Source organism: Pinus tabuliformis, chromosome 8 (assembly GCF_031772625.1).
Source record: "Pinus tabuliformis cultivar Carrire ecotype Pingquan chromosome 8, CPIR1, whole genome shotgun sequence".
Taxonomy (NCBI): Eukaryota; Viridiplantae; Streptophyta; class Pinopsida; order Pinales; family Pinaceae; genus Pinus; species Pinus tabuliformis.
The window spans coordinates 855,895,195-855,918,116 of NC_142294.1; the positions used below are offsets into that span (position 1 = coordinate 855,895,195).

Genomic DNA, 22,922 nt, shown 5'->3' on the forward strand with positions numbered 1-22,922 from the left:
TGCCAAACTTTTGTTGAAATTTTTCCTGCTTGAACTTCAAGAAGCATTGCATCAGTAACGGATAGTTTGATAACCATCACGGCTCTCTGTCTTAGCCATCAAACTTGTCCTAATCTTTACCCGCAACTGTGGGTCGGATAGTTTTTCTGAGAACAACTTCATCTAAGCAGCGGTACTCAAAGATTGTAAGCATTCGTTGCTTCCAAGTGTTGTAGTTTTTCCCAGAGAATTTTTGGCTGCCTTCCAACATAATATTGGTCAAAGAAGCCATCTCTGCAAGTCAAACTTGGTAGATCTGCTACAAAACCGACCAAATCCTCCTCAAAACCCACTGAAAATATACAAATCAGCAACTAAAACACCAAATCTGCAAATCTAGGCCACAAAGCAAGTACAAACAGGTCCAATATCTTCTAAAACAAACTGATTTGAAAAAAATTGAGGGAAATTGCACAAATAAACAGTCAATTTCGGAAAATTACAGCCAATTGACAGTCAATTTGAACAGATTATCACTTAATGTGGACAAATTGTGGTCCAATTTCGAAAATTACAGTCCAATTTCAAAATTACAGTTCAATTCAGATTTAATTTCGAAAATTGACCCTCAATTTCGGAAAAAAAAAAAAAAAAAACAGTAATCAAATGAAAAAATACAGACTATACAGCATGTACGGCTGCTTGGCAGTTGTCTGACGGTTGTACAGTTGAATTTTTTAAAATTGGCAACTAGGGCCAAATTCCACCTTAGGACAGCTCATATGATGGAGATGATTATTGCATTGGATTCCTCTTTTTGAGAGGTCCAATTTTGATGTAAAGATCATCTCATTCTGACAAAAAAAAATGGAATTTTGAATTTATTCTCTCATGCACAAATTGTCAAAGTTGGCCTCAGTCAAATGTAGGCTCATAATCCCAACAGATGTGTCTCCTCACCTTCAACGAAGTGTATAAATAGGAGTGACCTCTCTCCTCATTTGGACATCACTCAGCTCATCACATATCTCTCTCTCTCCTCTCTTGATTGGTTCGTACAGCTTGGAGGCAGCCTTCTCTACTTTGCACGTGTGAGAGGACAATTTCCAGACTATTTTGATTGCCGAAAATTTCAGGGTTACAGGGCAGCGTTGACCAGGATTTTTTGAACAAGTGTTGATTGCGTTTTGTAGGCAGGAAGTTCAATTTTTGGAGGCCGCATTTATTGGCACAGTTTTCAAAGAGTTTGGGACAGGTTGACTGAGTTGACTTCAGCGTTGACTTCATATTTGACTGCATAAATTACAGAAGTGTTTTCTCTCTCCTTTGACTCTGGGCTGACTTTGACCCTCTTGGAAGGTCGAATCTATCTATTGTTGACCGAACTGCTTGGAGAACATTTTGGAGCTGATTTGACCAGCGTTGACATTTTGGTTGGGGTTGCAGTGGGCTGTTGATTTGTCAGGACTGTTTTGGGCAAGTTAATTTCATATTTGTACTCTCTCTGTGCTGAACTATTGAAGAATAATAAGAAGATTTGATCAAAGGGTTTCCCCACATTGGGGTTTGTCCCTAGCATCCGCCATATCTTGTGTCCTCTTGTCTTGGCTTGTCTTATGCACATGTTTTTATGTTCTATCTGCATTTACTGTCAATATGTTTAAGTTAATGTGATTGCCACTAAATATAATTGGAAATTGTCATTGAGCTGATAAGGAACATTGAAGTAAATTGTACTAAAGCATAGAACATACCATTGTTATCTAAAATTAACATGGTATCAGAGCTCGGGTGAAGACAAAGCCCAAGCAAGAGTGAGAAAAAACAATCACTAAGGGAAGTTGTTGGACAAGGACTTGGAACTAGTCCCAATGACGACTACATCTTACTTCAAATTTGAGGACAAGCTTAAGGACAAATCCGACTATCATGCATGGAAGATGTCTCTAGATCTGACATTGGAAGAAAATGATGCCATGGACTATGTCAAAGGAAGAATAGTGGAGCCTCCTTCAAATGCATCCGCAGTTGCACAAACAAAGTACAAGAAAGGTGAGGTTAAAGCTAAGAAAATTATTGTTGATTCTATTCACAAGCCTTTGGTTGCCTATATTTTTTATTTGGAAACATCTAAGGAGATGTATGACAAGCTGGTTGGGATGTTCAAAATAACTAAGGCAAACCATATTCTCTTTCTCAAGAAAAATTTGAAAGACATCAAGATCGATAGAGGAGAATCCATCCAATCCTACTTCATGAGGATTATCGAGATCAAGAATGATCTCCTATCTATTGAAGAATTCATTGGTGACAGGGAGCTCACTCTTATTGCACTTGGAGGCCTTACAAGATGTGTTCAACACTACCATCCTCAACAATGACAGGATTCTGAGATTTGATGAATTATTAGCTAGATGCACTCAAGAAGAAGTAAGGGTGATGGAAAGAGACAAGCCCTCAAATGGAAACAATCCTACCGCCTTCTCCGCTCATTCTAAAAGAAAGAACAATGTTGGCCCAAGAAATCAAGGTCAAGGGTTCAGGTCGGGATTCAAAGAAGGAAGAAAAGGAAGACGCTTCAATTGTAATAGGTTTGGCCACTTCACCAAAGAGTGTCCTCACAAGAAGGATACTGCAAGAGATGATGACCATTGACAACCATAACAACAACTTCAAGGGAAATGGCAATCGAAGGAACAACAGGTTCAACAACAAAGGAAAGAGGAATGCTCGCATTGCTCGAAATGGAAATGGTCGTCCTCCCAAGAAGTCGAGAAACTCCAAGTATGAAGAAGTTAATGTTGTAAAGCAAAAATAAATTTATCTTATTTTTTCCCTCACCACTACCTCTCCTCCTGACACATTGGATCATTGGTTGATTGATAGTGGTGCCTCAAGGCAATTCACTGGGTACAAAGAAGCTCTCTCTAACTTGATTGAAAAGAAGACGAATATGGAGATTATACTTAGGGATAATGCCACTTATCCCGTGAAAGGAATTGGGACTATTACTCTTCACTTAAATCAAGGTCAAACTCTTCATTTACAAGAAGTGCTATATGTACCTGATCTGAAAAAGAATTTGGTCTCTATTTCTATGATGGAAGATAAAGGTTTCAAGGTGACATTAATTGATGGGAAGGTTCGTGTTTGGCAAAAGAACCCAAGAGATGCATTCACTCTTGGATTCAGGGTTGAAGGTCTCTATCAGGTTGGAGGAAGTCCGTTGGGAGCAATGACTTGTGATAATTCTCTTGAATCCGAATTATGGCACCAGAGATTTGCTCACCTTCATTTCAAAGCCTTGCCTGATGTAAGGAAGATGGTCACAGGTATGCCCTAATTCAACTTAGATCATGAAGGTGTTTGTCAGGGTTGTGAAGCTGGAAAACAAACAAGGGGACCATTCCCCTCAAGTGAATCTCAAACCACCGATATTCTTCAATTGGTCCATTCTGATCAGTATGTTGCCCGTGACATCTTTGGGTGGATATTTGTACTATGCTATTTTTGTGGATGACTTCTCTAGCAAAACATGGATTTATTTCTTAAAGAAGAAGGATGAAGTGTTCAAATGGTTCTGCTCTTTCAAAGCCTTGGTCAAGAATCAAACAGGGAAAAAGATCAAAATATTGAGGACCGATAATGGGACTGAATATGAGTCAAATAAATTCAAAGACTATTGTAGAGAAATTGACATTAAGTGGGAGACCACTACTGCATATACTCCTGAACAAAATGGTGTTGCCGAAAAGAAGAATCGTACTATCATAGAAGCCATCTGTGCCATGCTTCATGACCAAGGTCTACCGAAGTTCTTATGGGGAGAAGCTGCCAACATCGTTGTGTATGTTCAAAATAGATGCCCACATCAAGCATTGGACTTCAAGACACCTGAAGAAGTTTTCACCAGTAAGAAACTTGATGTTTCTCATTTTAGAATTTTTGGTTGTACCGTATATTTTCATGTGCCAAAAGAGAAAAGAAACAAACTAAATGCATCTAGGAAGAAAGGAACATTTGTGGGCTACAGTGAAACTTCAAAGGCATATAGAATCTATGTGCTTGGTCAAACGGAAGTGGAATTAATTCATGTTGTCACTTTCGATGAAGATTCTGCTCTTAAGAAAATCCGAGAACTTCCTATCCCTAAGAAGGGCAGTGATGATGCTAATGCAGAAAAGCAAGATGAACCTTCGTCTGATGAACTGATGCCCATTGATCTACCTCCTAGTGAGCCCACTACTTTAAGAAAAAGACCTTTGTAGCTCAAAGATACTCTTTAAGACACTGAGAAACATATTGCACCAAGGGGGGCATTTCGTGAAAGCATGAAGCTGAAAAGGTACCAAGGGTACTTCGCTGCCATGAGTACCATTGTACAATCTGAGCCTTGCACATTTGAAGAAGCCGTGAAACACCAAGTTTTGAAGGATGCAATGAACGAGGAGTATGATTCAATCATGAAGAATGATGTCTGGGATGTGGTTCCTAGACCCAAGGATAAATCAGTGGTTACTTCAAAATGGCTCTAAAAGATCAAGCATGGAGTTGATGGGTGTTGAGTAGTTCAAGCCCAGATTTGTTGCTCGAGGCTTCTCTCAAAAGGAAGGAGTACACTGATGAGATATTTGCACTAGTTGCCCAATATACCACCATCTATTCGATCATAGCCCTTGCTGCTTCATAAGGATGGAACCTACACCAGATGGATGTCAAAACTACCTTCTTGCATGGTTCGCTTAAAGAGGAAGTCTATGTGGAACAACCCGAGGGGTTCGAAGTTCAAGATTGTGAGACACATGTATACTAGTTGAAGAAAGCCCTCTATGGGTTGATGCAAGCCCCTAGGGCTTGGTATGAGAAGATTGATAGCTATCTTATGAAGCTGGGATTTATAAGGAGTGATGCTGACCCGAACCTATACTTCAAGGTTGAAAAGGACAAGCCTCTCATTCTGGTCCTTTATGTGGATGATCTTTTTCATGATAGGTGATGACCCCCTCATTCATCAATGCAAGAGGGAGTTGGCTTCCAAATTCGAGATGAAAGGCCTAGGACTGACGCATTACTTCCTAGGGCTGGAGGTCTGGCAAAACACAGGTGAGATTTTCCTTTCTCAAGGAAAATACATTGTGAAGCTACTTGAGAGATGTGGAATGGTGGATTGCAAGTTCGTGACTACTCCGATGGAACTCAACTTTAAGAAGCTATGTGGAAGTGTTGCTGGGCCCGAGTTAGCAAAACCTTCCGAGTATCACCAACTTGTGGGGGCCCTGATGTTCTTGGTCAACTCCCGTCCTAACATATGCTTCACTGTGAACACGTTGAGTCAATTTATGGTCGAGCCTCATCACATTCATTAGATTGCTGCTAAGAATCTCTTGAGATATCTCCAGGGCACAATCCACTATGGGCTGAGATACACTGCCAGGAACTTGAGGCTACATGGATATTCAGATGCTGACTGGGCTGGCAGTGTGGTGGATCGTAAGAGCATGTCTGAGTGTCGCTTCTCTTTGGGGTCTGCTTCTATATCTGGGATGAGCAGGAAGCAGAAACCGAAGCACTGTCGAGGTTGAATACATTGTTGCAAGTATGGCATGTTGTGAAGTTGTTTGGTTGAGGAAGCTCTTCGCTGAGTTATTTGAGCACGTGTTGGATACCACCGTGATCTTCTGCGACAACCGGAGTAGGATTATCCTATCAGAGAATCCCGTGTTCCACGATCGCTCCAAGCACTTTGATATCAGGTACCACTTTATCTAGGATATGGTACAATGGGGAGCAATAAGGCTCCAACACATCAAGACAAATGAGCAGGTCGTAGACATTCTCACGAAGCCTTTGGGAAAGGTCAAATTCTTAACCTCTCGAGAGAGACTTGGAGTCGTGGAACGACCCTCCTATGAGGGTCCCGTATGAGTTGGACACAGAGCTCTAGGAGCTCCTGGGGGCTTGGGGTACTTCTTGGAGCTATGAGTAGGGTGAGTGGTTCACCTTCCCCTAGTGGTGCACTAGATACAGAGTGAGTGATTCACCTCCCTTCTGATACCCCATTATGGTTGACATGTGTGTAGGGTGAGTGGTTCACCTTCCCCTACGATTGACATATGCATAGGATGAGTGGTTCACCTTCTCCTGTGGCATATGAGCAGGATGAGTGGTTCACCTTCTCCTGTCGATGCCCCAACACACATCCTACCCATGGAGTCTGGGACTCATGGGAAGTACCTCTCATCTAGCCAATGAGTTGGGAAAAGATGGCTAGGGACAATAGCACTACCAATGGACGCATCGTGTACTACCGTACTCCCTATGACTAGGATGAATGGTGTTCAACAACTTGATCTGGGATCAAGGACTGGCTTTTTTCAGTAGAGAGTGGTATAATCTTATGACTCACTCTCGATCACTTCTTCTTCATTATTACTTCATGGTTCAGCAGAGTAGAGTAGAGCAGAGCAGGGCAGTGATGACAAGGATGGTACAGGATGACAGGATAGCATGATGATGACAGATGGATTGGCAGGTGGAATTCTCCCTAGTTGAGAGAGAGTGTTAAGATTGGTAACTAGGGCCACACCTTAGGATGGCTCATATGATGGAAATGATTATTGCATTGGATTCCTCTTTTCGAGAGGTCCAATTTTGATGTAAAGATCATCTCATTCTGACAAGCAAAAATGGAATTGTGAATTTATTCTGTCTCATGCACAAATTTTCAAAGTCGGCCTTAGTCAAATGTAGGCTCATAAGCCCAACAGATGTGTCTCCTCACCCTCAGCAAAGTGTATAAATAGGAGTGACCTCTCTCCTCATTTGGACATCACTCATCTCATCACATATCTCTCTCTCCCCTCTCTTGATCGGTTTGTACAGCTTGGAGGCAACCTTCTCTACTTTGCACGTGTGAAAAGAGGACAAATTTCTTGACTGTTTTGCTGGCCGAAAATTTCAAGGTTACAGGGCAACGTTGACCAGGGTTGTTTGACCAAGTGTTGACTGCGTTTTTGAGGTAGGAAGTTTGCTTTTTGGAGGCCGCATTTATTGGCACAGTTTTCGAGGAGTTTGGGATAGGTTGATTGAGTTGACTTTAGATTTGACGGCAAAAATTATTGCAGTGTTTTCTCTCTCCTTTGACTGGTTTGACCAATCTATTTTGGGTTGACTTTGACCCTCTTGGAAGGCCGAATTTATCTGTTGTTGACCGAGCTGCTTGGAGGACATTTTGGAGTTGCTTTGACCACCGTTGACTTTCTGGTTAGGGCTGCAGTTGACTGTTGTTGACTGCTAATTTGACAGGACTGTTTTGGGCAAGTTAATTTGATATTTGTACTCTCTCTCTCTGTTGAACTATTGAAGAATAATAAGAAGATTTGATCAAAGGGTTTCCCCACATTGGGGTTTGTCCCTGGCATCCGCCATATCTTGTGTCCTCTTGTCTTGGCTTGTCTTCTGCACATGTTTTTATGTTCTATCTGCATTTACTGTCAATGTGTTTAAGTTAATGTGATTGCTACTGAATATAATTGGAAATCGTCATTGGGTTGATAAGGAACATTGAAGTAAATTGTACTAAAACATAGAACATGCCATTTTTATCTAAAATTAACAAATTTGGACAGAAATTGGCAGTTGTTCGACTTCCATTACCGAAATGGACACCAAGTTCTTCTTGTGATCAAGTACATCTGTAAATGAATCGAGTTACCCTCATTCAATTGAGGGGTAACACCCTTTTCGGGATAGGTGGCATCGGCTCCAAGTATAATCCCATGAATGTTTCCATCTCTACCAAATTAGAGGGAGAGCACCCTTTTATCCGATGGAGTGCCTTGAAGCACTACAATTAATAAGCCAGATTCCCAACGAATCTGAAGGAGAGGACCAATACAAGATAACTCTTCTTTATCTTATCAGAAACAACATTTGATTCTTCATACCTGGGGTTCCTTGCTTTCTCTGAAGAGTCAGTCGTTTCCTTGATGACCTGCATTGTCATTCCTCTAATCATTGAAGATGTCCCTCGAATGATTGTTATCATCATCAAGTGATGTGTCCCTGCCATTCGGACACTCCTTCGCATAATGGCCGAACTTATTTCAACCAAGGCATCTGCCTTTTCTTCCTCCCTTAGATCTGGACTTCCCATAGAAGTGATCTTCAAGTAGGCCATTAGAAACTTCCGCTGCGCCATTCTGATAATATTCTCTGCTTCGACTTCACCCTTGGTGAATTAGAAGAGGGATGAGGAATCCATTGATTCTTTTGTCCTTTCGCAACTGCCTTCGGTGATTGCTCTTTCACTCTTACTTGGGCTTTGGCTTCACCTCAGCTCCGATACCATGTTAATTTAAGGTATGTTCTATGCTTAGAGCAATTTATTTCAATTTTCGGAATTAGCTCAATATCTTTTCGAGATTAGCAATCACATCAGCATTAAAGTAAACTGCAGATAGAACATAAACATAAATCGTAGAAGACAAGCCAAGACAAGAGAACACAAGATGTGGCGCTAGCCAGGGACAAACCCCAATGTGGGGAAACCCTTGATCAATTCTTCTTATATGTTCTTCAATAGTTCAACAGAGGGAGATAGTACATATACATCAGAAGTCAACACTTTGACTTGACAAGGTAAGAGATCAAACATCAGAGATCTTCAACATGAAGATAACACAATGCAACAGATGATAAGCCTAGAGCAGCTCAACCAATTGCCCAAAATATTGAAGCTTTCCTTCTATAACGCTCTTCCTCCTTTACTGCTTCACTGATCATGTCAAGTCTGCCCACCTGGCAACTTGTGTAAGCTGAAAGGACTGAAGCATTTCATAGCAGACCTGGACACTAAATAGAGCACAAACATTGTGAGCTACAGCCTATGTTACTAGGATTCGGATGCAGATCCGGATCTGCTAGTTTCTTGAAAATCCAAGATCCACGCTTTACACCCAATCATTCTGGATAATGCTTGCATCCTCTGTTTTACCGCGGCTGCTGGCATACAGTTAGCCGATTCTTATTCCTCAGATACTGTCATTTTTTCTTCTCCGAGAAAAGAAGTTCATGACCCGTGGGCCTTCTGCCTTCACGATACAGCAAGGATACATCACGTACAAAAAATATATATATATAATAATATTTTTAAAATTTTAAAAAACACTTTAGAGTTCAAAAATCAAATACTCCATTGAACCACCAAACACTTTTAGAATCGAAACAATTAGATATATTATAAATATGAAGACTGAAACACTGAAATGATGCATCATCTGTCATACAAAGTAACAAAAAGGATCATAATATCATAAATGATAATAGTAAATACATTTACATATCTTCAAATGGATCTATATCTTCTGCATATTGCAATTCTACATCATGAATAGATGATGGGGGTCCTGGAATGTAGGAAGTTGCATCAATAGGCTGGACTGGTGGTGGAACAATATCCTCAAGTAGGTTGAGGTGAGTCATGGCATTTAGTGTTAGGTTCAAGTCAAAGATCTCAGGCTCCACACCGCACATCCTGTTCGGACCCTTTTTATACTCTAGTTCAACATGTGATAGAAGACGGAGGTTGGAATGAACATAAACAAGATCCTCAGCCTTTGCCGCTCCCAGCCTATTTCGCTTCACTGAATGGATGGAGCCATATGTACTCCAATTCCTCTCAGCTGATGAGGAACTAGCAACCTATGATAATAACTTGGTGGCTAGAATAGAGAGACGAATGTTATCCCCACCATGGAAGCCCCACCAAGTAATAGGATCAAGATGACCTCGATCATCCATAGCTATTGGATCTGAAAAGCTATCTGTAGAATGTACAAACCCTCCAAATTCTTGGCAGACTTCCATGAAAACTCCCATATCTCTATAAATTTTCCTCAAAGCTGTTTTGTATCCTTGTACCACTTCAGAATCCTTGTTTGGCATTGTTCTACCAGGTAGAGACAAAGTTTTGGAATGATAGTATTTAGGGTGCAATGCATATGCCAGAAGGTGTAATGGTGTGGTCATTTTGTTCCACCTTTCTATAACTATGTCCTTCACTAAATAATAGAATGTTTCATAGGGATCATTTTCACTTGCCCTAATAATTTCCCTTATCCTCTCCAACATACTATTAATGTTTTCATAAACTTCCCCCAAGCAAGGTGTATCTGTATCAAATGCCTTGATCAAGGTCAAGATTGGTTCAGTGAACCGTAGAAGGTATTAGACCTTGTCCCACCATGCATCATCAAGAATGATGGATTTGATTTTTTTCCCTCTATCAAAAGTGGAAGTCCTCCATGATTCCCAAAGAGGATCAATGACCATTGCTCGTAATGCTTGTCTCGCCTCCACAAGCCTCTTTATGACGAGTGTGGGAGGAAAAACGAGTTTCAACAACCTACAAGTTTCAAAAAGTACAAAAGTCAAATCTCAAGTTGAAATGAGAAATCATATATAAATTTGCAATTAAAAGAATTTCCAATACAAATAATATTGATTAAAAGAAAATACCTTTAGTAGCTCCAACTTTGCAAAACCTCTATAAATGGCCTGGGACATTGAATGATTGGTTATGAACATTTGGATTTCCTTTGCTGCTACATATATTTCATTAATCCATTCAATCTCACCAATCTTGGCAAGCATATGGTTCAACGATGTACTGCACATGGAGTCCAAAATATGTGATCATATTGACCCTCCACAATCAAACCTGCAGCTTTACAAACCTGTGCATTGTCCGTAATGACTTGGACAACATTATGTGGCCCCACACTTTCTATTGCCTCAATAAGAATTGTGGATATGAAAGATGCATCTTTCTCTATTCCACTGCAATTAACAGCCTTCGAAAACATTGCCCCTTGGGGGCATACTGCAACAACATTAACTAATGGACGGTTTCTTTGATCTCTCCATCCATCAGAAATAATGGACACCCATGTTCCTGCCCATGTATCCCGGATTGCCTGTAGCTGTCTATCCACAAATTGTCTTTCTGATGCCAACAAAATAGTGCGGACCTTTTCATATCCAGGGCTTTTGTACCCTTTTGGCGCTTCATTAATTGCCTTAATCATTTGTTGCCAATAAGGGGAACGCATCAAATTGAATGCTAGCTCATTTGCTTAGATGCAACGAGCTACATGTTCATCGGCTATGTCTCTACCTTGACTATTGAAAGCTGCTTCAAGAGGGCCTAGAGTGGGCATTTTATTAGTTGTGGCAGTAGGCCTAGATGGCAACGGAGGCCTAGTTGTAGAGCTTTGCATAAGGTGCTTTCCCTTAGCATGCTTCCTATCAGCAACGTCTTGCAAAGATACATAGAATTGCATTTTTCCAGGACTCAAACCTTTGCCAAGTTTGCCATTTGCATCTTTTGGCCCAGTGCATACTTACACCCCTGTGTTAGTTTGACCAGTGAGATGGGCCTTCACTCTAGTATATGAGCCATTTTTTATATCTTGGCATTTATTGCACTTCCATTTAAATGAACCACCTCCGGGATTTTTTCCAATAATCTCCACATACTACCATAGAGGAGATTTTGGGTCAGTTTTGATGATTTCCCCTTCACTCTGCTCATGCTGTGATGGCTCCATAATCATATATAGATTACGTTACTCAGTACTGCATATAAAATTCAAAATATAATGTATTAAAATTTAATAATTATCAATACACAATTTGAATTAAATAACACACACACATATATATCAATACACAATTTGAATTAAATAACATACATATATATATATACACAAAAACTAAAATATATATGAAATTTTAAATATTCATTTGAAAGCTACATATATATATTATTATTATAGTATTATGTATATATCAAATTATCAATACACAAAAACTAAAATATATATGAAATTTTAAATGTTCATTTGAAAGCTCCATATATATTTATATTATATATATACACAAAAAGTTAAAACTAAGATATCACCATATGGCATATATATTTCAATACCCTATCTTTAAACTTTACGTTATCCACATGGGTTGATTTAATTTACATTAATGACTATCGACATAAATCAAAATACTCCACTCTGAAATTTAATATTATTTTTAAACAAATTTAAAATTTATTTTAGTAGTAAGGTTAAACGAAAGGAAATCTCACCATTGGCATTACTATATTTTTCTTCATCATTAAAATTTAAAACAGTTTAATTTAAACTCACAGAACATTTTAACAAATACATGGTCGTGGCCTGTGGTTATCATATCTAAATTCAAGTTTCAAATGAACAAATTCAAATGGTCGTGTCTTTCAAGTTTCAAATGGTCGTGGCCCGTGGTTATCGTATCTAAAAAATGCGGCTGTGGTTATATAAAAAATTGCGGTCGTGGGAAAGATTTCACAGCAATGGCAGTAAAATAAAAAAATTAAAATACCTTGCGGGGTTTCTTGGTCCACACACGTTGAAACTTGAACCTAAACAGCGACGAACTTGAGCGACAAACGCTGGGCCCTAAAGAAACGCTGAAAGTGAAAGGCTGAAAGCTAAACGACAAACGTTGGGCCCTGAAGGAATGCTGAAAGCTAAACACCAAACGTTGAAAGGTAAATGTTGCCTGTTCTATTCGGCCTATTTGGTGCACCGCCGACCAAAGAGGGACCATCTAACTTTAACTAGCGTCAAAAACGAGAACACTAAACTCCAACACATACACCCATTTTAATTTTTAACTTTTTCGGGTTTTGGAATTTGGACAAAAGTTATGCGGGTTTCGGCTTTATAATAGAGATGCATTTCTGGTGAGGAGGAGCCGTTTCTAAAAATTACACATCCGCCACCTGTCGTATTTGGCACGTATTCCTACGGATCCGGATCAGATCTGAGGATACGGAGATCTTTGGCCCTCTACTGCCGGATCCAGTAACGTAGGCTACAGCATTCTAAATCAACCCCACAGTCCATCTATTGACTGCAGCTTGCCTGCACATATTTACTCCAACGATACCCTACCTTATAGGGTCTGAACACAACACTTAAGGAGGCCTCCAACTGTTAGCTATGGCCTGCAGCCTAGCCCAGCAGTTGATTGTAACCTTGTCCCTTCATACAGTGATCCAATTAGCCTTCAAGCAGCAACCTCATAGTTCCTCCTCATTGGATACTTTTGCCCAACATATCATACCCAAACATGGCCCTGTTGTCACCTTCAGCAACAACAGCTAGGTGACTGTGTAAGGCTTCTTTTTGGACAGCAACCAACTGTTAGTATTGCCTATGACCATCCTCCTAAAGCTGCGGATCATCCTCTAGCTGTGAAACAGCAAGGGCTTCCTAGAACAGTCATCCTCAATTGTGGATTGAGGCCTTTAATGATAATGTATTTAAGACACCTTATTATAGCGAACAAGGGCTTCTTTGTCACCCTTCACTGCGTATTAAGGTCACCTCTTCTTGACAGCATTTAGGGCTTATGATTGTGCTTTGAAACAACGGTTAGGGCATCTCCCTTTAGCCCTACGTTTATATTTCTTCCTAACTGTTTGAGGGCTTCATTATGACAGCGTAATTCATCTCCCTTTTGCCTGCAGCCAGATCTCCTCACTGCACTTCCAGCGTATAGGACTCTTCTCCTAGAGTCTCCATTATGACAGCATATTAGAACCTTTAAGGATTGCGGATTAGGAGCTCCATAGACACCAGATCAAGGTTCTCTTCTTGCTATGTTTGAGGGTCTCTTGAGACAACAAATTAGGGTCCCTTCATGACCCACGGCTAGGGCATTTGGGACAGCATATGAGGGCTTTACCTTCAGCTGTGTGAAGGCCTCTTTTACTGCGGCTAGGGCTCCCTCTAGGATTCCTTAGATTTGTGTTGAAGCTCCCTTAGACTAGAGAGCCTTTCCTTGGCTGCGTTGAGGGCTTACACTTCACTGCCCTTCTTGACTGCGGCTAGGGCACGTCCAAGACTTCTCCTTTAGGGCTGCGTAGAAGGCATCTCCTCTAGACCTCCCCTTCCACCAAAAACCCAAACAAGTGGAGAGTGAGATCATAAGAGATGAGTGTTAAATGACTTGAAGACCTCTCCTATTTATACTAAAACGTTGAGCACAAGTGGGGTTTATTTGGTTGTTGGCCGACCTTGACGAATTGTCCCATAACACTAATAAATTCATATCTCCATGAATACTTATCGGAATCAGATGATCTTTAGATCAATCCTACACCTCTCGATGAGAGGGATCCAAGAAAAATATCAGCTGCCATTAATAAGATGACCCACATGGAGTTTGGCCCTCGTTGCCAATTTTAACACAACAACAGTCCCTCGAATCTTCACACTCTCACAATTTTGTGGCTCGGTAACTTGCCTCTGATACCATATAACGAAAACATGAGCATATATAGAAACAAGGAAATAACTCAGAAGCAATGAGTTCTTTGTATTCAGTATAATTAATAAGAGAGTGAAGACTTTCTTATATAGGTTACAATAGCCCCAAGTCAATCCACTTTATGAATGTGGGATTGATCAATAAGACATAAAAGCAAAAATATAACATAAAGTTAAATGCCCAAGTTTATTCAATAATTAACCATTATTACATAATTTAATATCCATTTTATGACACTTATAATTTTGCCATAAGCCTAATTTCGCCCAAAGTGTATTTCAGAAGGGGGGACGGGAAAGGCCAAGATACTTTATTGAGCAAGTTGTTATCTTGTGAAGGATTCGAAAAAAAGTAGCTTGCCTTATGTAAGGGGGCTTGACTCTTGTTGATTATTGTGATTATTTCCTTCAAATGGAGAATGGTTAGGTCTGCGAATTTGATGAGAACAGTCTATAACTACTTAAGAGATAAATTCTAGAGTGGGTCTTCTTGCACACCATAGCCTCCACAGTTATGGGCTGGTTCGACCTCTCCACCATATATAACTAATCAATTAGATGTCTGACCCATTGATGTAATTGTTGGGTAGGCGAGTGATTTGAGTTGCGTGCTTGAAATGTTTTGACTTACATAATTATTAGGATTGAACTCTATTTGGGCAACAATACTTGAATTCAAGCAGCACTGTTTTGGAGAAGGCATTGGTCATCAACAGGGCACAAGGTTACCACTACATATTATTTCCATTGATTTTAGTATTACTCTTCCATTTGATTTACTTGATTGATTTAAAGAAAAAGAAAAAAGTCTAGTAGATACAAAGTAGTATCACAGCTTCCAGGGTTTTCATAATTGGTCCACCTCTAAGAGAATAGATGTTTCTAATAGAATTGAATCTATGTAACTTTTGTCGAAGAACCTGTCAAGCCTCAGTAAGTTACAATCAAGGAAGGGTTATTGATCCTAAAACTATTCTTTTATTGTTTTCGTTTAGTTGTTCAACTACATTAATTTTCTTCGTTTCTTTATTCATTTAATATTTCTTTTTTTGTTCTCTTCATTCTTTACTAGCTAGTTAAATTTGCATGATCTGATAGTCTCTATTGTTTGTCCATGGATTTGAATTTTGCAGTAACATAATTATATTTCTTGCATTGATTATTTCTTAAATAGGAAATAAGTTGTATGCAATAAATGATATTAATGTTAAATGTAATCATGTGAAATAAAGATCTAATAAGAATTCAATTACTACAGTCTACAATGTGCCCATTGAATTAAAATTTATGGAAACAACTACGGTAAACTCATAATCACAAGGGGTATAAGAACACAGCCCTGCAAGGATTCATAACAATAGATTGAAAGAACACCAAGTGTTGAACACTGACAAGCAATATAGAGTTGGATTTACAACTACATCCCTTAAACCCTCAATTTGAATCACTTCTCTGACCATTGTATCCTTGGCACAACCACGGCCTATGCACTTAGCACCTCTAGTTCCAGCAACATCATGTCAATAGTTTATTTATCACTTCAAAGATTAATCAACTTGAATAAATAAGACTGGAGAAAGGGTTAAGTATCAATCGTCTCTTTGTTTCTTAGAGACAATTATTAACTAAACACAAAACAAGTTAGGAAAAACATCTAGGAAAGAAGAACCTGTGCGCCCTTGAGAATCCTGCGAGTTAAGAAGAACTCCACGAGATGCCAGATCTATCACGTCATCAATATCTCCATACCTTGCAGCCTACTCTGCATGAATTCATTAAAGCCGAAACCCCTTACATTTCCTTGCCAAATGAGTCTCATATCTTTAATAGTCAATAAAGAGCAAGAAGTCGCTTTAATGATATAGAAAATCAAACTGATTATGACATCAGTAATGAATCATCTTTCACACACCATGCATGTCACCTAAAACTGAGATTTTGTAATCCTCGACAATGAAGAAACATAGGAATTGCAATTAAATTCTAAATTCAATTAGTGTCCTCTAATGAACAGAAAAGGGTGAATGAGCTTGAAAGACAAATTAGCATGTAAGGTGTTAGCTTTCGAGGCTACTCAGAAAGTGTTTGCACAATGTTTGGGGGTGCTTCATGAGATTTGAGTTACATAGTGTATGATCAGTGGATGAGCCATGATGGATTTTCGTATTGGAGGTGGATTACCCAATGGTTGTGTGACCTTAATTGAATACTTGCATGACATTCTTCCTTGGAGCATTGGAGATCTTTAGACAGCTTGGTGACATTCTACATGCTAGCCACATGGATGATGTTGCTTGCTAGCCACGTTGGAGGAGGAGCATTTGGCATTCTACAGAAGGGCATTGAGCCCAAGACAACATGGGGTAGCTTGGATGCTTGCATGAAGGCATGGAGTTGACTTAGGGATGCCTAGGTTGCAAGAATGTCCATGTAAGGGGAGAGGACCTAGTGGAGCACATGGCTTAGGAGAGTTGTGGAGTCCTTGAAGGCTTGTAAGAGGAGCGTTGGACACATCTTGTGGAGCAATCTTGCATTGGAGCCTTGCTTGTGTACAACATGACCTTGAAGCTTGACATGTATAACATTGGAGTGAAGTGCTCCACATGTGTTAGCCTACTTGTGGCTTTGTAGATTGCTTGTAAGAGTTTAGGCCCACACATATATTGTTGGCTTTCCTTACCTCTCATGTATATAAAGAAAGGAGAGAATCCTTTCCTCATCATCATTGTATTCTTTCCTTTGTATTTGCCTTCTTGGAGCAAGGTGCTAGATTTCACAAAGAAACCCTAGGATTTATTATGAAGGAGGATGTCTTTGTCAAAGGATTCTTGTGAGATACTAGGGTTTACTCTATTGAGAAGGATGTTGGATATGATGATCTAATCACATTCTCATTCATCATCATCTTGCGTTAAGATGTGAGGAGAGGAGCACACTAATCTCTCTCTCTCTCTCTGATCTTCATCTTTGTACTCTCTCTCTTGTCTTAGAGGCACTAGTGTTTCTTGAAGTTCTTGGAGCATCTTGAATATGGTTAGAGTTTTATCTCTTGGAGACATTACATTTATAGGGTTTTGTGATTACCCTATATTGTACTTGTTGAGAGCATAGAAAAGGAAGCATCTTGCTTTAGAAGACTTGCTAGTGTGATCCTTGCTTTTTGGAGCTCCTTGATGTTGGCTAGGGGTTTTATTGGTTTTCCATAACTAGGGTTTTGGAGAGCTAGAAGATGGTACTAACCTTGAGATGAGGCTATGGAATGCATATGGATTTGAACATTACATATATGTATATATGAAGTTTTCAGCTGTTCAAAAGTGTGTTATAGCAGATAAATTTTGAGCTGTTTAAAATTGCCTTATTGTAGATTTGATTTTCGGCTCTGTTTTTCTATGGTTTGGTAATTTCCAGTACTAGTATGTCTCACTGATTTGAGATAAGGCTGAAATTGTTAACTGACTTGACATTACAATTGAAGAGGATAAAGCAGATTTACTGCCGTTATTACTCCAGTTATAAGGTAATTTTAAGACCTGGTTTTTGCATGATAGTATTGCCCCAGTGGGCTGAAACTTGTTGGCACAAATCGGTATCTTTTCTCTTTGATTACCTTGTTGATTCATGTTGTTAAGAGGTGAAATATTGTCCATTGTTGCAGCTGTTTTATCATATTTCATTCAACCCTAAGGTTGATGTAGTGAGCTAGGGTAATTTTTGCCCTAGATTTTCCCTTCAGTAGTCAAAGTTTCAATAAAATTTATTTGTATTCAAATAAAAGAATTAACTAAGTCAGCATAAAAAGTATTCTTCAATAAAACATTCTTGAACTTTCAGTAATGCAACCAATCACACGATACAGAGCGAGTCATTCAGTATTTCAACAGTAAATATATGACCCAGATTCCGTGATTCAAGTAATCCAGTCCCTTTAGTACAATTTCCGATAATTGCAAGTAATTTCGAAAAATACAACACGAGCAGATAATAGTCCTCTCTAATGAATCTAATGACCCCAGCTACGATAATCTAATTGTGACCTGATAACTCTAGACCGATCTTCTTCTTTGCTTCAGGGCTATACTCAATACAATACATGCTGCCTCAAGAAGGATTGAAGGAGGGTTTGGCTCTGATCCGACCTTAACTTGGTGGATTGGTACTCGGTCTACTTTAGATGGTTTCGTTTAATGCTCATAAAGGTTTTTCCGCCCTAACCCTGTCCTCGAGAGCGATGCCAGTCTTGAACGTCAAAATTCATAATACCCTCGGCTAACTATAAATGATATCCGCAGATGTTGACTGTGGAAAGGATTTTTGCTCTGCCCAGGGCCCGCCTCAGGAAGAGTCCACTCAAATTTGACAAGTGTCACTTTGTCCAGAACTGACCTTAGAAGGAAATCCATTTTGCTTTGTGCAGAACTGACCTGAGAAGGAAATCTGCTCATCTTGGAAAACTTCGCTCTGTCCAGAATTGACTTCAGGAGGAAATCTGCTCGGCTGAAAATTTCGCTTTGTCCAGAATTGACCTCAGAAGGCAATCTGCTCAACTGAAATCTGGTTCAATCTTCCTTGACTCAGACTTTATCCACAAATACAATAATTCACTACAGCTTGTAGACAGAAAGATCCCTAGCTCCCTGTACCAGAACAACACGGCAAAGGAAAAATAGAAGAAAAAATAATTTATTCAACTAAGGTGGAATCTTTCACCACCAAAAAATTGATAGGAGAAAGGATTTTTTTATTTTTTTTGGCAAACAGAGATAATTGATCCAATCCAAATGAGGAGATCCTCAAATGAAATCATCTTTCTTGTATTTATAGATGTCTTTTCTTTTGTTTTTTGGCAACCAGAGATAATTGATGCAATCCAAATGAAATCATCTTTCTTGTATTTATAGATGTCCTTGAGAGGATTTTTCTCTTTAATTGATTGATTGAGGGAGGTTTGCTCAAAATCCCAATTTTGGGTTTTTTCTTCTAATTGTGGGTTTCTTTGCCCAGCTGCTCCAAAACTTGCTTAGAGTCTAGACATTAGATATTTTGAGGTCTTCCCTTTATCAATGACTATAGCTTACAGAGATCAATAAACTACTTTGTCACTTGGACAATTAATTTCTCAAGAACATTACAGTTCAAAATTCATAATGCTAAGCTCCAGGAATCCTTTAGAAAAAATGTGAAATCTCTGAAGTTGCATTACCAGATCTGGTAATTTCTAAATAAGGTACATACAAAGACAAAATAAGCCAAGTACTTTAGCCATTGTATACCTTCAGGGAGATAAATTTCCAAAGAATCATTCTGGTGTTTGTATTAAGTTGTAACTCTGATGTAGTTGATTGTAAGTATTATAATCTGCTCTCTAATTTTTGCTTTTCAGAGTGAATGATTCATGTCACATCATATGGTGATTACATTTAGCGCTCTTTTATTAGATATCATATCTCAAAGTAACATAGCATATGGTAACCAGCATAGATCCTTTTTCTAACATGAGCCAAGAGGGATCAAATTTCTTCATGTTCAAACTTATTTAGAGTGCAAAATACAATGTGTTATTTTGTATTGTTTAAATTGTATTTTTGAATGCTAAATAGAGTATATACTATATATAGGACCAAATAAACATTTTAACCATAAAAACTTAATTTTTTCTTGATATATACATTTTTAAAATGATATATAATATATACATAACTTACATTAAAATATTTTACATCACATACACATCGAGACATTTTATCATTCAAATTAAAATAGTTTTTTATTATTAATACATTTTAAGTATATGTCATTATTTTTATTAAAATATTTTATTGATAACCCGCATTGAATATTTTTTTATATACAACATTAAAATGTTTTATTTTAACAATTTTTTTGTATATATAGATATATATCGAGTTGATATCGACATAAATTAGTTAACATAGATTTTCAAATAGTTTATTTAAATCTATTGTTGAAATATTTTTGAAAAGTATAATATTTAGACATCTTATACATTTTTTTACTTCTATTCAATTTTTTTTGTTATAGCCAACAGACTTACACATCCCGTCATACTGGGCTGTAGAATGAGCCTCTCGGCTCAATAATTGTGGTAGCAGAGCAGAGATAATAAGAACAAGCATCCGAATTGGGTGTAACTAGACTTCTCAAGCTGATTTCTTGCTGACTTTTTAGAATTTTTGCAACTCACTCCTTGCTGCACGGCAATGATGTTTGTGCATGTCACTTTCTGAATTGAATCAAGGACTCCTTTAGCATGTTCGCATAGTTAATCAAGGATTAAAAAAAATGGATCAAAAATTTCTTAAATTAGCATTCTGGATAGGAATAAATCAAAAGGATGTCAAGACTAAAATAATGTATTCAAATTTTTTATGGTTCAAGACAACGGGCATCCTACCAAATATCCACACTTACGTATTCTTAATTAAAACTGCTACTCTTTTATTACATACCTAATCCTGAGGTCTAATTATGGTATTATTGCAGTAAAAGCTTTGGAAGTTAAGTAAAGCCTAGCTCTCAAGCTGATCTCTTGGCAATTTTTGCAAACTCTTTTCTGGGATTGCAGGACGGATTTCAATGATATTTTTGCATGATACTTTCTGGACTGAGAACTTGTTTAACATGCTAATAGAGTAGGCTGGGTTTAAGAAAGGATTTCTTAAACTACCATTCTAAAAGTGGAAGTCTGGAAGAAGTCAAAAGAATATAAAGAATTATTACAAAAGCTTATTCAGATTTTGAGGGTTTAAGGCATTAGAATTCCCAGAAAATAATAAACTAGACAGATAGAGCTTGGTTTGATGGTAGTAACACGGGGCAGCCAAGTAAATAATAAGCTAGACAGATAAAGCTTGGTTTGATGGTAGTAACACGGGGCAGCCAAGTAAATAATAAGCTAGACAGATAGAGCTTGGTTTGATGGTAGTAATAAGGGGCAGCCAAGTATTTGCAAGTTTATCTTGGACCACCTTCAAAATCCTCGCTGCTTGATGCTTTGACAAGTGATTATATCCAGTGTTGAATTCGGAAATATCACGATATTTTCGGCGAGCCGATATATCACCGACAAAATATCGCGATATTTTTGGCTTTTGAAAATATCGCGCGATTTCCGAAATATCGCCGATATTTCGGAAAATATCGCGCGACAATCGAAAATATCGGCCGGTGACTGTAAAAAATTTCTGCATGCCCTATAAAAATCTGATTTTGGTTTTTTCATATCATTTTCATTTCTGATTGCTGGAGAAGGAAGGGGAGAGCTATGTGGTTGCTGCCAAGGAGGGTTTAAGCGTTCTAGGCCCTAGTATTGATCAATGTTTTAAGACTCCGACTCGGCCGAGGATCGACTTCGACTCCGACTCCGAAACGGTAATGACTCGGCCGGCTCGATTTCAATGACTCAGTCGTTGTAAAAAATACATTAAATATTTTTTTTTTTATAAAAAAACATAATTTTAAAGATTTTAAACATAATTTTAGAAATTTTCATTCATGTTTCCAAACACACCTACAACTGGAGTCCTTGCTCGCTGTGAGACTGAGGATAGTGGATTGGGATCTGCATTCAACTGAACAGCATGTTCAAGTTCAATTGATGTCTCGATATCTAAATCTAAATCAAGATCCTCATCAAGATCAAACTCTGCTGGACGACTCTCCACTACCCAATCTCATGTTGGATCAATGTCTTCCAACACAATGGGATCTAAACCAGGTCTTTTGTTCAGCAAATGGTTTCGTCTGAGCCGGAGGTTGTATTGGACATAAACTAGATCATTTAACCGTTTTTGATCCAAACGGTTTCTCTTCTTTGTGTTATTTGGGAGCAGGAGCAAAAATGGGAGCGGGAGCGACATTTTCAGAAGCTCCTGGTTTGGGAGCGAATCCCAGAGGAGTTCGACAACCAATGTCACTAACATCAAGGTTCATAGAGGGATTGGTGCTCTTGATTAAATAAGAGTTCCATACCCTAATACATGACAAAATTCAATGGAAACATTGCAATCCTCCAATCCTGAAATCCTGAAAAATTAATAAGTCTGTTGGATTTTGAATGAAATCTAAAATTCTACTTTCTCCATATGAAATCCAATAAGGCCGAAACCACTCTCAAACATCCTGAGTCATTTCATGGTAATGTTAAAAATTTAAGTAAAAGGATGAAAATGAAGATTAAGGAGAATGTCACTTTTACTTTAAGAATTTAACATTACCATGAAATTTGAATAACATATCAATAGTAGAGAGCATTTGAGTGTGTTAAATAGGGTTTGGGAGGGGGAATGGACCCCAAATGACATTTAGCAAATTCATATAACACCTTGGAGTCCAAACCAATCAGAAATCACCTTAAAAATCCATTAAAAAAATATTAAATTGCTGTTTAACGTGTTCTGGGCTGGCTTTTTGTGACACGGCCGAGTCATAACAGAAACGGCCGAGTTGGCCGAGTCAGCCATGACTCGACCGAGTCATGGCTGACTTGGCCAAACGTACCGTTTCAAAGGCCGAGTCATGGCTGAGGGTATCGGCTCGGATCAACTC

At 38.6% G+C, this 22,922-nt stretch overlaps 1 protein-coding gene across 1 annotated transcript in view; it reads right to left on the bottom strand.

Moving 5' to 3' along the window:
• LOC149238264 (ankyrin repeat family protein) overlaps window positions 1–22,922 on the bottom strand; it is a 67,644-nt gene that overhangs the window by 34,019 nt on the left and 10,703 nt on the right. The window contains exon 2 of the mRNA XM_089372970.1: window positions 16,024–16,111. Within this exon, the coding sequence (XP_089229096.1) occupies window positions 16,024–16,111 (88 nt within the window). The remainder of the gene's footprint in view (window positions 1–16,023; window positions 16,112–22,922) is intronic.